At 36.8% G+C, this 16,970-nt stretch overlaps 1 protein-coding gene across 1 annotated transcript in view; it reads left to right on the top strand.

Moving 5' to 3' along the window:
- SOX30 (SRY-box transcription factor 30) overlaps positions 1-10,619 on the top strand; it is a 24,444-nt gene extending 13,825 nt beyond the window's left edge. The window contains exon 4 of the mRNA XM_019653972.1: positions 10,501-10,619. Within this exon, the coding sequence (XP_019509517.1) occupies positions 10,501-10,619 (119 nt within the window). The remainder of the gene's footprint in view (positions 1-10,500) is intronic.
- Positions 10,620-16,970: the final 6,351 nt, after the last annotated feature.

The following is a 16,970-nucleotide window of genomic DNA, read 5'->3' as shown; positions in this document are numbered from 1 at the left end:
AAGTGGTGCACATCACTTCTACTTCTATTCCATTAGGTAGCCCTTTAGCTACGTGGCCACTCCTGACTGCAAGGGAGGCTGGGAAATGTAATCTAGCTGTGTGCTAGAAGACAAGGAAATAGGTGAATGGCTAGTCTTCTTCATACCTTATCTATAGTTTGATACATTAGAGTTCTGCCTTTTCTATAAGTCTTTTCTATTCACTGACAGTTTATCAGAGATGACTAGATATTGTAGATGTTAACTGCCTGCTGCTTAGCAACCTGAATTTTGATGTTTGGATGTCTTCATTATACTTCCATATAGCCCTCTATCTATCTAATGCTTTACCTCAGACCAGACACATTAGTTGCGTAGTGAAATTTTGTTTAATTAAATAAATACATGATTTATCACCCCTTGCCTCATTGGTACCCCTTCTTTTATAGAAATATCTTTGGTAGAAAAGAAGTTTGGAATGAGCTAAAAGATGAGTCCCCTTCTTTCTTCAGTAACTGCGATAATATCAACGGCCTGTACAGCTCCTGTAATTTATGTTTCCTTTGCCTAGAAAGACCACACTACTTCTGAGCGTTAAGTGCTTCTTGCAATGGGTATAGGGCAGAGAAATCTGAGTCAAAGGTAGCTTTTAGGAGCAGATGTCTTGAGTGCAGTGATTATTCAATTAATAAAAGTTGGAGAGATTTTATAAGTCAGCCTGGTTTTTGGTTGTTTAGAGGAAGTTTAGATCCTATTATACCAACCAGATCAGTGGTAGAAGTGCTATCAGCTATAGACGTTATCTGTTAGTTTGTTCTTTCTCTCATCTAGTCATACCTTTCTTCATACCCTTCTAGCTATTATTAACCAGGTTCTGTGCTAGATACTGTGGACATAAACGTGAATAAAATAGTTTCTAATCTTATACTCCCAGTTTCATGATGTGATGGGCTGGCAGATATGTAAATAATAATAAAAATTTATACTATTTTCTAATAAGTGATAGATTTACAGGCTCTGCAAGAACAAGGAGGAAGGAAATTATTCTTGATCAGTCAGGAAAGGCCTAAGGCCTGTGCCTCACAGATGGGAGGCCTAGTCCATGTAACCCCATCAGCTGAGAATCAGGACAGCTTCATTTATACGCTGCTCCTGTGTTGCCTCTACTTCACCGGGTCAGAGGCCATCTTGAAACAGATGGATACATCCCTTAATTCCCTGCCTCCAGGTTCAAGAGGGGTAGCATCTGCCTCATCAGGAGAGAAAGGTCTTAACTGGGTGAGGCTGCGCAAAGCGCAATGATCAACGTTCCTTTGAGCCTCTGACAGAGGCGTTTCTAGTCACTGAGTCTGTTCTTGGACTGCATCTTCGGTATTAACAGAGACCTAACTGCATTATAATAAACTAGGTCATACCTCTATTGCTAAGGCTTCTTTCTCTATTTCTTTGGAAAAGAGTAGTTAAATTTAGGCTAAGTGTGTCATTTAGATTATTCAGCAACTCAATCATCAGTCCTCTCTCCTTCAGGAACAGAAAGATCAAATAGAGTTGTTTCACCTGCCTTTAAAAATTCTGCTATATCTGTCATGCCCTGCTGCAATATATCTTTCACATCTGTCACAAATTGACCTGTGGCAAGCCCTATTCTCACTTGGGAATTCCCTTCTGTATTCACATAGAATACAATAAAGTAAAATAATTTTACTGGTTGTTTTCTTAGTTTTTTTCAATTAAAAATTAAATGTCATTCATAATTTGGTTTAATATAAGGGAAGTACACATAATGAAAGAAAAATGACCCGTGCCACTATGCCGGAACTTCTATTAATATTAAAAATAAAATTAATATATGTAGATAATAGAAAATTCAAACAGTACTTATAAGATGCAAGTCTAGCCTTTCCTACCTCCCCGCTGCCCCAGCTCTTCCCCCAGATGACCACTCCTTAAAAATAACCAGTCAGTAGCTTCATATTATTTCTTTTAGAATACACACAGCATTTGTGTGTATTCATCTTTTACTCCATCACTCAATAATTTTATTCATTTATTTATTCACCAAAAAATATTGTTGAGTCCCCATTCAGTGCCAAGCAGAATTTAGGGAGATAACAGTAGTGAACAAAACAGAAAAGGTCTCTCCTTTCATGGCACTTAGAAGCTAGTTGGGAAAGAGAGACCAAAAAATATAACACAAGTAAACAAGATGACTTCAGTTTGTTCAAAATGCCATAAAGGAAATAAATAGATGTGCTGATGCTATTAGGTAAGGTGGTTAGTGAAGGCTTCTGGTTGTACAGTTTATTAACCTCAACTGAAAATAAAAAAACACGGAGTGACTCAATTAATGCCTGACCTATGCTATTTTTATTTCCAAAGGTGAAGCCCCACCTGCAGTCCAGCGCCCAAGCCCCATCACACTTTTTCAGCCCAGCGTCTCCAGTGCTGCCCAGGTGGCCATCCAGGCTCCAAGTCTGCCCCTCCACCCAGCACTCCCACCCCAGCACTTTGCGGGGCCTTCCCAAACGGACACTCATCAGCTGCATTCCGGAGCCAATCACTCTGTGAAGAGACCCACACCTGTGTCTCTGGAGCGCACCAGCGGGATCCCAACTAGTGCAAGTACTGCGCATGTCAGATTTGCAACGTCGACCATCCCAGCTCCCAAGGAGTATCCCAGTGTTTCCACTTGTCCCAGAAGTGCTCCAATCCACCAGGCTCCTCCTATCCCACACCCACATGTCTTCCAGCCGCCTCCCCTTGGCCATCCTGCCACACTGTTTGGGACACCGCCGCGGTTCTCTTTTCATCACCCTTACTTCCTACCCGGACCTCACTACTTCCCATCAAGGTAAATGAACTTTTTTCCTCCTTTCACCTTAAATATATATACAGCTAATAGATTTTTACCTCTGAAGCCTTCTCTTTTGTACTGAAAAAGGGATTTACTCAATTCTGCTTAGAATATAATTTAAATTAGAATAGGGCCCAAGCAGTTAACATAAATACAGGACGGGGGAAGATGAGGACTGGGGGAGCCAAAGAGGGCACTTGTTCCATCTAATGGGGCAGCTGCTTCGGCTCCAGCTGACTGTTGCCACATGAAACATGGGCTCCAATGTTGTTAGATCTGATTCATGAGAAAAATTACTTACAAGGGAACTTAAGATCGTTTAATTCCCTCCCTCCCCCCTTGTTGTATAAAGCTGTGTTTCTCATGCGTGATCATATAAAAATGCAGATTCTGGATCGGTAGGTCTGGGTAGGTCTAGACCAGGGTATAGTAGACCGAACCTCCTGGACTTCTAATAAGCTCCCAAGTGATGGCAACTCTGCTGGCTTGTGGACCACACTTAAAATAGCCAGGGTTTAGAGGAGAGCACTTGGCCTGAGAGGTTAGATGACCTGTCCAAAGTTATACTACCTTCCTCTCAGTGTCCCTTTTAACCAAAAAATGTCCCATGCCAGTCAAGGAATTGATTATCATAGGGAAGTATCTAGGGAAAACAAATCTGCCACTTTTCATTTTGGAGTGATAGAATTTAACTCCCTTGCAAGCATCCTAATAGAGTGGTATTAACCTCTACTTTTCAATTGCCATTAAGTGTGTAGACACAGTTTCTGCTGAGATGGAGTGTTACATGTCTAACACCATCATTCTATTGTTATTTAGAAATTAAAACTACTCCCCACTTGGGTATACCAATGCCTCAACGAAAGAACTTTTGAAGTATATATTATGTTGCTTCAATTTATAATGGGTGGGACTGCTTGCTTTCAAGTCCTTAGCCCAGGACTGAAAGAAAATGGAGGTAGGGGATCAGATCAGGAGAAAGGGAGGTTTTGCTACCTGAGGTTTGTTTTGTTTTGTTTCCTGTCGGTTCTTTTTATCTTTAGCATCTTTCAGAAGTCTTTTAGTTCAAGGAATCAAACCTCAAGAGACTTCTAAGGCCAGGGTTTGATAATCCCTTCTTGTTGCTATCTGCCTGGACTGGAGATTTTATAGGAATTTTAGAGAATTGTACAGTGTTTTCTAGATATAAGAAGAGTGCTAAGGACATAGCTGGAATTTAATAAATGGGTAGGTTTGCAATCAGTCTTAGTTAGAACACCAAAGTCCGCAAACTAAAGTTGCAGAATTTTTTTCTGTGTTACATAATTCATTTTGTAATACAGCCAAAGCTTGGACGGCACTTACTCACAGGAAAGGTAAAAAGAGGCACCTAGAAGACTCTGTGACTACAATCTCATTCTAATCGCTATTGTTTTTTTTGTTTTTTTTCTTTTTAGCATTTTAAGAGCTAGGCATTTTATCCAATTCTCACAACAATCCTGTGAATTGGGCATAATACTCCTCCACTTTGTCAGATAAAGAAATTGTCAAGATATTAAATATCTTTGCTAAGGTCACACAACTAGTAAATGGCAGAGCCAGTAGTCAAACTTATTTTGTCTATCTGCTTTTGAATTCCATGTTTGCTATTTTCGCTTATTAGTAAGGCTTCTCAATATAATGGTTCTTCTTGGTTGGCAGCTGTTAGTTGCTAGCAAAGAATTACATGGAAAATACATACTTTTGAATAGAAAATGCGTATAGCCAAGTGGACTTTGGGGCAGGTAATGTTTCCTTATGTAATAAACAGATAAAATCATAGGAAGTTTATCTCCCTTACTCATGACAAGGCTTACAGGAATTAGCTGTTAGTGTAAACATCATCTAATAATTTAAAGAACATTTTAAAAGGAAGCTCTGGAAAGTAAGCCCTTAGAAGACAAAAACTATACCTTTATCTTTAATACCATATTGCTAATTAATAATGATGCTATTGGAGGAAACACATGAAGTGAATTAGTACTATTACACTGAATTTTATTTCATTTAAGAATGTCAAAAGCAGTATGTCAACTATAAACATTAAGCTGCTAGTATTCCAAAACAGAAGACCAGCCTTAAAAATTATAACATGGTTTGATTACTTTTCTAACTTCTCCCTGTATATATATGATAATTTCCCCAAAGAAATGGATAATCTTGTTTATGCTTGTTTAGATAGTACATTTCAGTAAAATCCAGCCTGTCTATATGACAAAATTAATTGATTCCCTCTCGATTTTTCTATTGTCTCTTTTCCCAACTGATAACAGAAACTTCTATAAAGAATATTCTCCCCTAATCTAATCTGTTTATGTGTGGAATTATTCAACCATTTCATTACTATAATTGAAATGACATTTGATATACATATCAAATATACATCAAATATATGTATTTTCCAAGCAGTCTATTTGCCCTGTGTATCTAGAGTAAAAATCGGAGAGCTTAGGCAGTTTACTCAAGGAGCCTTTTTATAAAATAGATGGATGCTCCGAGAGCTAACACCTTCCTTCATTTAAATTTTAACCATCTTCATGCTGTGCTTATTGAAACACTCTTTTGTATGACATTAGTTTCTTAGGTTAGTATTCCTTTTCTCCCCCCACTCTTTCTTCTCTTTTTCCTCTTCCTTGCAGTATTTATACTTTTACATGCAGAGGAGATCTCTAGGATCTTCATTCTGTTGGCCATTGAGTCAATAAATGTGTTTAAAAGTCTACTGCAGTTATGGATATAGAAAGGATATGAAAGACAAATGGGGATTTGTTAGTTTGACATATATAGAAAAATATAATCATATATATGTATATACATGAGAAGGTAATTTCAAAGAATTTCCAGATTTGTGAGAATATATAGCATCTTAACTGAAAATTTCAGGCAACAGATCAAAGGTTAAAAGGAATTACCCTTAACCTTTGTTTAAGTTATAGACCTATTTAAGAATTTGACTAAAGCTGTGTACCACTTCACATAATAATACACATCTACAAACATATACACTCTTTAGCCTAACCCTTATGGAGGAGGGAACTTAAAGTCCCCAAACATGAAAGACTAAGCTAACATGGAGTGCCTTCTGTTGTAACTATCTAGAAATATGGAATTTTAAATAACAATTTAATACCGAGTTGAACTCACCATTTCCTTTGCTGTGTGGAAGCATTTTAGTTTGATGTAGTCCCACATGTTTATTTTTGCTTTTGTTGTGAAATTCAAAATATCATTGCCAAGACCAATGTCAAGGAGCTTACTGCCTGTGTTTTCTTCTTGGAGTTTTATGGTTTCAGGTCTTATGTTCAAGTCTTCAATCCACTTTGAGTTGCTTTTTATGTTATGGTATAATGGAGGGGTACAGTTTTATTGTTTTTCATCTGGCTATCTAATTTTCCATCACCGTTTATTGAAGATATGATTTTTTCCCCATTGTATATTTTTGAAGCCTTTGTCATAAATTAATTGATCACATACATGGGAGCTTATGACTGGGCTATTTATTCTGTTCCATTGATCTATGTGTCTGTTTTTATACCAAAATCATACATTTTGATTCAGATAGCTTTGTAACATAGTATGAAATCAAGGAGTGTAATGCCTCTATAGTTGTTATTTTTTCTCAAGGTTGCTTTGGCTATTTGGGGTCTTTTGTGGTTCCACACAAATTTTAAGATTATTTGTTCCATTTCTCTGAAATGTGCCCCCTGGAATTTTGATAGGGATTGCACTGAATCTGTAGATTGCTCTGGATAATTTCGAAATTTTAACAATATTATTTCTTCCACTCTATGAACATGGAATGTCTTTCCATTTATTTGTGTGTTCTTCAGTTTCATCAGTGTCTTACTTATAGTTTTCAGTGTATAGGTCTTTCACTTCCTTGATTAAATTTATTCCTAGGTATTTTATCCTTTCTGATGCAATTGTAAATGGGATTGTTTTCTTAATTTCTTTTTCTGATAGTTTGTTGTTAGTGTACAGAAACAAAACTGATTTTTGTATTCTTCTCAAAGTGATTTTGTATCCTGTACCTTTATTGAATTCATTGATTAATTCTAACAGTTTGTGGTGAAGTCTTCAGGGTTTTCTCTATATAGTATTTCATCTACGTAGGGGAAGTTTTACTACTTCCTTTCTAATTTGGATGTCTTTTATTTCTTTTTCTTGACTACTTGCTCTGGCTAAGACTTCTAATGCTATGTTGAATAAGAGTGGCAAGAATGTAAATAAACTAGATCTAACAGATATATATATATATATATATATATATATATATATATATGTGTGTGTGTGTGTGTATATATAATATATATATCCATCCAACAACAAAATATGGATTTTTCTCAAGTGCACATGGTATCTGTTGGATAGGCCATAAGTTAGATTACAAAATAAATCTCAAAAACTTTAAGAAATTGAAATCATACAAAGTTTCTTCTCCAACCATGATGGAATGAAACTAGTAGTAACAGAAGGAAAACTGGAAATTCATAAATATATGAAAATTAAACAACACACTTAAACAACCAATGGGTCAAAAAAGACATCAACGAGGGAAATTAGAAAAACCTTTGAGATGAATAAAAATGAAAACACAGGATACTAAAACTTAAGGGATTTTATAGTGAAAGCAGTGCTGATAGAAAGTTTATAACTGTAATGGCCTACATTTAAAAAAGAAACATCTCAAGTCAACAACCTAACTTTACACCTTAAGGAACTGAAAAAAGAATAGCAAAGAAAACCCAAAGCTAACAGAAAGAAGGAAATAATAACTAAAGATAAATGAAATAAAGAATAGAAAAACAGTAGAAAATGTAATGAAATAGAGAAAAGTCAACAAAAGTTGGCTTTTTGAAAAGATCAATAAAATTGACAAAATTTTAGATGGACCAACTCAGAAAAAAAAAGAAGACATAAATTATTAATATCAGAGATGAAATTGGGTACATTACTTCTAACCTCCAGAAATAAAAATGATTATAGGAGAATACAATGAATTTGTACACCAACAAGCTAGGTAACCTAGATGAAATGAACAAATACATGAATTACCAAAACTGACCCAAGAAGAAACAGAAAATCTGAACACACCTATATCAAGAGACTGAATCAGTAGTCAAAAACCTCCCAACAAAGAAAAGCGCTGCACTAGAGAGCTTCGCTGGTGAATTCAACAAACATTTAAAGAAGAATTCATATCAGTGCTCTCAAACTTTATAGAAAATGTAAGAGGGAACACTTCTAAGGCCAACATTACTCTGTTACCAAAGCCAGACAAAGATATCACAAGAAAGAAAATGACAAACCAATATATCTTATGAATATAGATGTAAAATATACTCAACAAAATACTAGCACCCTGAATCTAGCAGCATAGTAAAATGATTATATTCCAAGACTGAGCGGGATTTACCCCAGTAATATATGTGTGTTTCATCATCTGAAAATCAAATGTAATATACCTCATTAATAGAATGAAGGAACAAAACTACCTAATCATTTCAATTGATGCAGAAAAAAACATTTGCTAAAATCCAACACCTTTTCAAGAAACCATCTCCTGACTTCAAAACTTATTCTGCAAACTGGGAATAGAAGAAAACTAGATAGAAGGGATAGAAGGGACTTGGGAAGAAAATTCCCAAGTTCCTTATGACAGACCTTTAAGTTGGCAGAACAGGCAATATTATCCCTATTTTATATAAGGAGGACCTAAGGCTCAGATAAATTATGATTTATTTAAGATTACCTGGTTTGTAAGCGGCACAGCTGGAACTAGTGCCCAGGTAGTTAGGAGAACAAGTTCTAGAGTCAGATTGCCTGATTTGATTCTACTACTTACTAATTATGACTTTGAGCAAATTGCTTAATCTCTTTAAGACTCCATTCTCTTATCTGTAAAGTAGAGGTATTAAGTATCCACATGTATCTCCTAGAGTTGTTCTCCTAGAGTTTATGTTGAAATAATATAAACTCCTTAGCCAATGTCTAGAAAACATAGTAAATGCTTATTACATGTTGGCTATTATTATTATTTTGTTAATTCCATTTGATGCTTTTCCCACTGCATTTTTAAAACCTGGTGTAAGGCATCATTCTATAGTTATTCATTTACATCCATGTAACCTTCTAGGATTACCCTTGTCTTAATTGATCTTTTTGTTCTCTGGATATAACACAAACTTGTTTTGAGCACACCAATATAGCCATGTGATGTTTGCATTTTAGACTTTAGCGCATGCCTAGTAGATACCTACATTTTAGACCTTTTTTAAAAAAGCTTCTCCACTAAGCCTCACATAGTATCTTGCCTACATTGAGTCCTGAAAAAAATAGCGGTTGAGTTGTTTCTAGTTGACCGGAAAGCTTTGTGGAGGAGGTAGATTTGAAGCACCTGTGGCATTCAATGGATGGAGAGACCTGAAGGTGAAAGAGTTAGAGGAGCAAAGTCACAGTAGCCGGCAGTACAATGCGTTCACCACAGACGTAGTAAACTAAAACTGCCCAAATGAGGATGTGGCAACAGGAATGGAACCTGAGACATCTTAGAAACTTTGCCTTATATCTGTGACTTTTAACATGGGGCAAGGTCCCTAGCACTTGGAGATGTGGGGGTGGGACACCAAATCATGGAAGATAACCATATTTTCAAAGAAGCTGAGATGATGTTCTATACATCCATAATACTTAAGTTTTTAAGGGAAGGAAACAAAGTTGACTTTTGCTTTGAAATGTGGGAGCATGAACTGAAACACCCATCTTGTCATGGGTTTTGCTAGTGAGCATCATTATGTTTAAGTTCTCTGTCACTAGATGGAGTCCATGAGCCCCGGGGAACCCTCGGTTGGACCTTTCTATATACCTCTTCCTGTGATTCCTGTTCTATGCCTTTGAAAGGGAGAATAAATACTTTAAAATAAAAAATAAAAAATTTGACAAATGAATTTGAATGACAGAATTTTTAAATTTGCTTTTTTTTAAAAAAACCGGGTTTTTTGCCTTTAAAAACAATCATCAAAATACTCTTTTAATTCTTCATATTCCTGCCTTCCAAAAAATTTTTTTGGAAAATATCTTTAAAACCACATTTTAATATCAGTTCTAAATCATTCTGATATTAACAGTGTTTTTAATTTACTTTATTACTGAATGTCAATTAAAAGGTTGTTATCCTCTGTTCCAGGGCTTCCCTCAGAAGCTCTTGATTTCAACCCAATTATACATTTTCCCCTCATAAGCTTTGTTTCAAATACTAGTAAGAACAACTGTTGCACTGCTTGTTAAGTGTCAGTTTTTATCACAGCACGACCCATGCCTGCATTTTTAAAACCTGGTGTAAGGCATCATGAGAGAAAGGCCCAGATAAGCAATTTTTCTTTGTTAAGGTTGTCAAAAAGAAGCCTGAGGCCAATAACAGATAATAGTGTTAGTGAGTATTCCAGTCACAAGCTTGCTTTGCCATTTATTTTATTTCAGGGGTAAGCAGTAGGAAAAGAGCAAATGAATACAAGGAGAGGTAGCACAAAGTTATCTTGGGAACTTTCCAGGCCCCAAAGAGGATGCAGTTAAACTTGATCAAGTAGTCTGTATGCAAGGCAACATGTAGGCAAGGTATGATCTAATCCTTTTTTGTCTTTCTGCTGCAGCACGTGCCCTTATAGTCGGCCTCCTTTTGGCTATGGAAATTTTCCAAGTTCAATGCCAGAATGCCTTGGTTATTATGAAGACAGGTACCAAACACATGAGGCTATGTTTTCAGCTTTAAATAGAGACTATGCTTTTAGAGACTACTCAGATGAACGCACACGCGGTGAAGATTCTCGGAGTTGTGAGAGCATGGATGGGACCTCTTATTACAGCAGTCACAGCCACAGTGGGGAAGAATACCTAACTCCTGTGCCTCAGCTGGACATCGGAGCCTTGGAGAATGTCTTCACAGCCCCGACATCAACTCCCTCTAGCATTCAGCAAGTCAATGTCACCGATAGTGATGAGGAGGAAGAAGAAAAAGTGCTCAGGAATTTATAATTTTAAAACACATATTCAGAGAAAATAAACATTTCTTAAAATATATTCTTGGTCAGTTGATGTGAGAAAAAAAAAAAAAGCCTAGAATGCCTTGCTGCGAGTTTTCAGCCATGATTCGAGGAGTCAAATGAAACTCAATTTATGCCTTCATAAAGTTTTTATTAGTGAAACTGGAGTCCTGATGTTTTATCATAGGAATATTTAAGATATGAAGTAGTTTATTTTTATGGCGGAAATTTGCATCAACATATATTATCATTACTTTACCTTGGAACGTGCAAAGTACCGAAACCTCACAAGTATGTGAGGGAAAAGGGGGCATATATCTGGCATGACAAGTGTGATTGTATTTTATCTCGGGATACATTTATTTACTTTTCTTACATGATTTTTTTGTTTGGTGTTTAGGTAATCTTTATGGACGTTGTCAGTTTTTATGTATCATTTTGAAAATATTATGATAACTTTTAGTTGTGAATTGGGACTCAGTTACTAAATTTAATTTACACTGATAACCAATTATAAGTTGAGAATGTGTTTTAACAGCACCTGGGTAATTCCTTCAGCTACATTAGTCATTTCTGTTTGTAAACATTTTCATCATCTTTTTTGGATATCTTTTTCCATTTGGTATACATTGTTCTACTTTTGTTATAATTAAATAAACAGATAAAATTGTTCCTGTGGATGTTTTCTGTTTGGGGGATAGAAATAAACAAAATGAGTATGGTTCGAATGAGGATGATTTCCACATACAGATATTTGTTTTTACTTGATAGCCTCCAGAATTGCACCGATCCTATTAGCTTACATGAGACTTAAAACTGTATCAGCAAAGAGGTCGTGCACATATCCCAATGCCCTTTCCAGACTCTTTATACACGTGTACATGTGACTTATGTACTCCCCAAAATGGAAGAGCTCTTCCAGAGTTGGTTCAAGCAGCTGTCTTTAAAGCCATGGAACTCCTATAAGAGCACGTGGAATTTGTTTAATTCACAATGAGCAAAAAACTCCTGCTTGCAATGTGACCTCTTAGTACGTGCCCACTTATGGATGGAGAGAACATGTTTAGAATGAGATCAGGACCACTAGAGATGGGATCATGGCAAAAGAGATCTACAAGGCACAGAGTGAACTGATGATCGGAAATAGCCACAAACCAATACACTTTTCCCTCAGTGATCTGTATAATTTATGCAAATTGAGATCTTGTTACTTAAAACTGTTTGGAAATTGTGTATGGAAACCTGTTCTAAGCTTCCAACTTCTTCCCTTACTCAATCTGTATTTTTTCTGTAAGCAAAGATTGTTAATGGAATACATTTCATCAATCCTATACTTAATTACATGTAAAATTTCCTCTTCCCAATAAAAACTTTATTTTCACATTTTATATTTTTTATTCTGTGCAATGTCATTTCAATGTAGTTAAAGAGCAAACCTGAATTTCCTGGTGGAGAGCAAATGTAAACATCACATTGGAACTAAAGCAATGTTTGATTGTCTTTGCAGTTGATGTCTACTTGTACACCATGAAAGAAAAATGTGTTTGACAGACCCATCTTATTTTAATAACACTTTAGTGACTAAACTAGGTTTTGATCATAGACCTTATTCTTAAGACAATTTGGGTAGGGGCATCCTGGTGTAACGCAGTGGAATGGTACAGCATGGTTTAGTGTTTCCTAACGACTGTGTTCAGGCTTGCCCTGCACCACCAACTCCTTCCCCAATCTTCTTTTTAATGGCTGTTAAAGCTGGGCAACTCTTCGTCTTATTCCTCCTCTTCCTCAGTGCTGGGATCAGAAATCAGAAGTTTATATTGGTTACAGATCCACAGTATACTTTGGGATGGGAAATATGGGTACCTCTTATGTAGAAAAGTATTCTATTGCAGATAAGCATGCCTAACTACAAATGCCCATGTCTGCTCATTTGTAGTTCCTCAAACCACTGTTGGCTCTGACTAGAGATCTACAGACAAAATAAAGCCCTGCTCCATTAGCACTAATTCATCTGCCTCCCTAAGTCATCAAAGTGAATTTCTCTGAGCTTGAAACTACAACCACTTTCTAAAAGGCGTCATTGCATTGTTTGTTCTTATTATAATTTGCAACGTAGTGATATTCGTAATCAGAATAGTCTCCTTTACACATGTGTTGAAATATCTATATGTTTAGAATGTCAAACTGTTCTGTGCTCTGGCTGCTTGCAAATAAAAACTTTTTTCACTGCAAATAGACTGAAAATAGATTTAGTCCCAACTTTCAAGTAGCTAATTTATTAAATTTAGAAAAGAGCAGTATTTCTCTAAGTGTATTAGTTGGAACCCAAGTTTTTTAGTTATTCTGACGATATTTGGTCAAATAACTTTGGGAAACACATGCTATGCCCCCACCTTGGAGAGTGTCAGTTATCATTGTTAAGGTTCTCGAAAGTCTTAGGTGAAGAAACATGTTGAACTCTGTTTTGTCACGGTGCTCCCCAAACTTATTTGGCTTGAGATCCCCTTTTTTGTTTTAACATAATATCTACTAAGATCTCACAGAATCCACTTTGGAAAATACTAATAGAGCTGTTGGCTTTGGTTTTCAACTGTTAACTTCTCACGGGGTTTTCTGTATTGACCTCCTTAAATCTTTTACTGAGAAGCCAATGGCCAAATAAAATGTTTTCTGCACCAAGCATCTGATCGTCTTAAAAGATGGAAGAACTGAAATTAGTAGTTGTAAATTGCTGTTGTTTATGAAATTGGCTTTTTAATGAGATTTGATATTGCACCCAAGAATTCAAGTGGGTAAATGTGCTAAATCCCTTGCAAGCGTATTTTTCACAGTGTAATCCAGCTATTATGATTATTCCTGAGCCCAAAGTGTGAGCTACTTTTGAGAGTTGTAGTTTGGAACTGATTTTGAAAAGAAATTCTGGGAATTCTATGAGCTATTCTCAATATTTTAAAAAAGTATAATTTTAATGTGGGCAGGGTAATTCTGAAAATTTTCTGTTCCACCTCTTTTTTTAGGATTTTAGAAAAATTCCAATTATCAATAAAACTAAAACTAAAAGTAAGCGTAGTTACATTCTATATAACTCTACTTGATGACAAATTCTGTACCTGCTAAACATATTTACTCTCTATTTCTTTGTTCTGCATTCTAATTGCCTGACCCAACCTTACACATCTTCTTTCTGGTGTTAAAATGCACAAAAATCGCTAAACTTTTCACTAAGTGATGAGCGCTTGTAGGAAACGAGAAGATGGGAGGACTGTTTGCTACACACATGTGTATCTCTGGCACCTTCTCTGAGATCACTTGGGGGAAATGTTTTATTTCTAAAAATGATGACCAGCATCTTACATGTATTCTTTTTCAAAGGGAGATCTTTAAAAAGCTAAGTGTTTGCTTGTGTTCTCTGAGACATGTCTGGGGAGACTGACAACCCTTCCTGGAGAATTGTCTTTTCTTTTAAGCTGTACGTCATTACATACGTCATAGGCAATGGAAAGGTGAAGGGTGACCGACCGTCCCAGTCTGCCCGATACTGAGGGGCAGAGGGTCCAGGGACATAGGACTTTTCAGAGCTCTAGACAAGCTGGTCACTTTATTCAGTGAATAAAATTGAGTATAGAATCATCCAGGGGGTTGGCTTATGCAGATTGTGTGCTATCCAGATGTAGAGTTTTAAATTGCCAAGCTTCATTCAAAAAGGCAGGTCATAGCCGAATTTGTGTCTCGCCTATTGAAAGGCATGGGGAGAATTACAGGACATGTGGGGACTATAAGAGAACTAGAGATAGGTTAACTGTTAATACCAGGGGTGCTTTTATCAGACAGCTCCAAGTTTACTTGGAGGACTAAATGGAAAATTATCAAAGCTGTGCAATATTTTAGCGATATTGTACTTTATAAACCAGGGAGAGAAAGCGTTTTTGTTAATATGGAGTCTCGGTTTTAAATTTCTTACTGTTTCCCCAACAATGATAGCAGACTATTGGCTTAGGGTCTTTAGCACAGCATAAAGCTGGGATGTTTGGACACAGATAATGTCCCAACTCTATACTTTATTAGATGTCTCTGAGACACCAGCTATCATGGTGCTTTTCAAAGGTGGTCAGTGCACAGCTTCCAACAAGAGGACCTGGAGTGTTTGTTAAAAATGCAGCCGTTTCCCAGACCTACAGCATCAGAATCTCTCTGGCTAGAGCCTGGTAATCTGCATTTTAAATAAGCTCTTCAGGTGAGTCTTAAGCACTCCTGCCTTTGACACCATGTAAAGTTTTCAAGACTTATTTTAAATTTTATTTGTTATGAAAACATGTAACTGCATTAAAGGAAATTTTCAGAGAAGAAGAAAACCTTTAATCCATCCAATCATTTTTATTTTATGATATTCTTTCTAATATTTGTCCATATACACACATTTTTACACAATTATAATCACAACATATGTCCAGGTTTGCATATATAGAAATTTGCATTTCCTCAGTATTTTATCATGAGCTGTTTTTCATACTCTGTAGACTCACACATGATCCCCTTTCATGTTTGTATAATATTGCTTCAGGCATATGTGCCCTAATTAATCACGTGAAAGGGGTAGGACTATAGTATTTTCCAAATTGGTTTTAATGATTTTTCCTAGTAAATTTCAATGATGAAATTTCAGAGTGAGCTCTCTTACAGACCAGAAGAAAGGAAACATCTCTATGCAGCCATGATTCCAGTGACATGATGCGTTTTGATGTCATTTTAGATCTGAGCACTGATTGGCTAGGGCAGGCAGGCTCATTCTAGGTGGGACTTTGGGTCACAATATGAAGGATGATGAATAGAACATGTGGAAAGAAAAGTTGTACATGGTGGGGCTTCCTGCTGAAGGGACACACCAATCCCGCCCCCCTTTTCGATCAGGCTTTGCTTTGTGACTTCCCTTGCTTATTGCTACTCATTCTTCTTATCTCAGCTTAGAGCTCTGCCAGTTGTCTCCCAATGGCTGCTTTTCTTTGTTTTTTTTTTTTAGTAATAGAACCCTATATTCTTAGCTATGCTTCATCTCTTGAAGCAAGGTGTGGCCAAGTCCCTAAGTTCTGGTCTATAAGGTGTCAATGGAAGTTTCATGTGCAAGTTCCAGATAATACCCTTAAAGGGAAGGCTGTGTCTTCCTTTGGTCCTTTGTCCTTCCTACTGGCAGGAATATGGAACTAGTGGCTAGGATCTCAGCAACCACCTTGGACCACATAGGCCTCATGCTGAGGATAGTAGGAAAATCAGAGAGGAATCCAAAGCATAATACCAGCATAGATTACTTCCCTTAAGACTTTTCTATGAGAAAAATTAGTTTTTATCTGGTTTAACCCACTGTAATTTTGTGTTTTCTGTCGTATGCAGCTGAACTAAATTCTACCTCATCCAGCATTTTTCCCCTCCAGAAAGTTTTCTCTAACCCTCAAAGACTAAGTCAGTTGTTCCTCCCATAGCACCTTCATTTTTCACTTCTGCTAGATTATTGCTCCTTGCGGGCCAGCTAGGGCAAATATCCTAGAAAAGAAAAATAAATATATGGTGACCAACAGAATGACAGACAGAGTCCTGTATTCTCAGCTTCAGTGACTAATGGAATTCATGGGCTAGCTGACAAGCAGTGCTTCTCACGTCTGAATGCCCATCACAACTACCAGGGAATGATAAAAAACATTCTGGACATCCAGAATTCAAATATTTAAGAGTGGAAGCTGGGAGTCTGTAGCTTTTGAAGGTTCCCCAGGTGATTCCAAAGCCTACGAGACAGTGATTCACAAATGGCATTTGGTAGCTATGAGACAGCGTCAGGATTTTCCTCCCACCAACACTCCATTTTCCTTCTCTCTCCCTCCCTCCCCGCTCTCTCTCTCCCTCTTCAGTAGTTCAATGCCTTTCCAGCTCATGCTTAATGCAACTGTTAAACTCTCTTTAATCTGAGAGTGGCTCCCACTACATAGATAAAGGGGTGCAGAGAGATTCAACAGGAGGGTTTTTACATCAGTAATAAATATAAGCACGGAAGTGATTTTTTTCAAAGCACTTATCAACGTCTGTCATTATCT

This window comes from Hipposideros armiger, unplaced genomic scaffold (assembly GCF_001890085.2).
Source record: "Hipposideros armiger isolate ML-2016 unplaced genomic scaffold, ASM189008v1 scaffold_211, whole genome shotgun sequence".
NCBI lineage: Eukaryota > Metazoa > Chordata > Mammalia > Chiroptera > Hipposideridae > Hipposideros > Hipposideros armiger.
The sequence above is the reverse complement of the archived record's forward strand: the minus strand, read 5'-3'. Positions and strand labels throughout refer to the sequence as shown.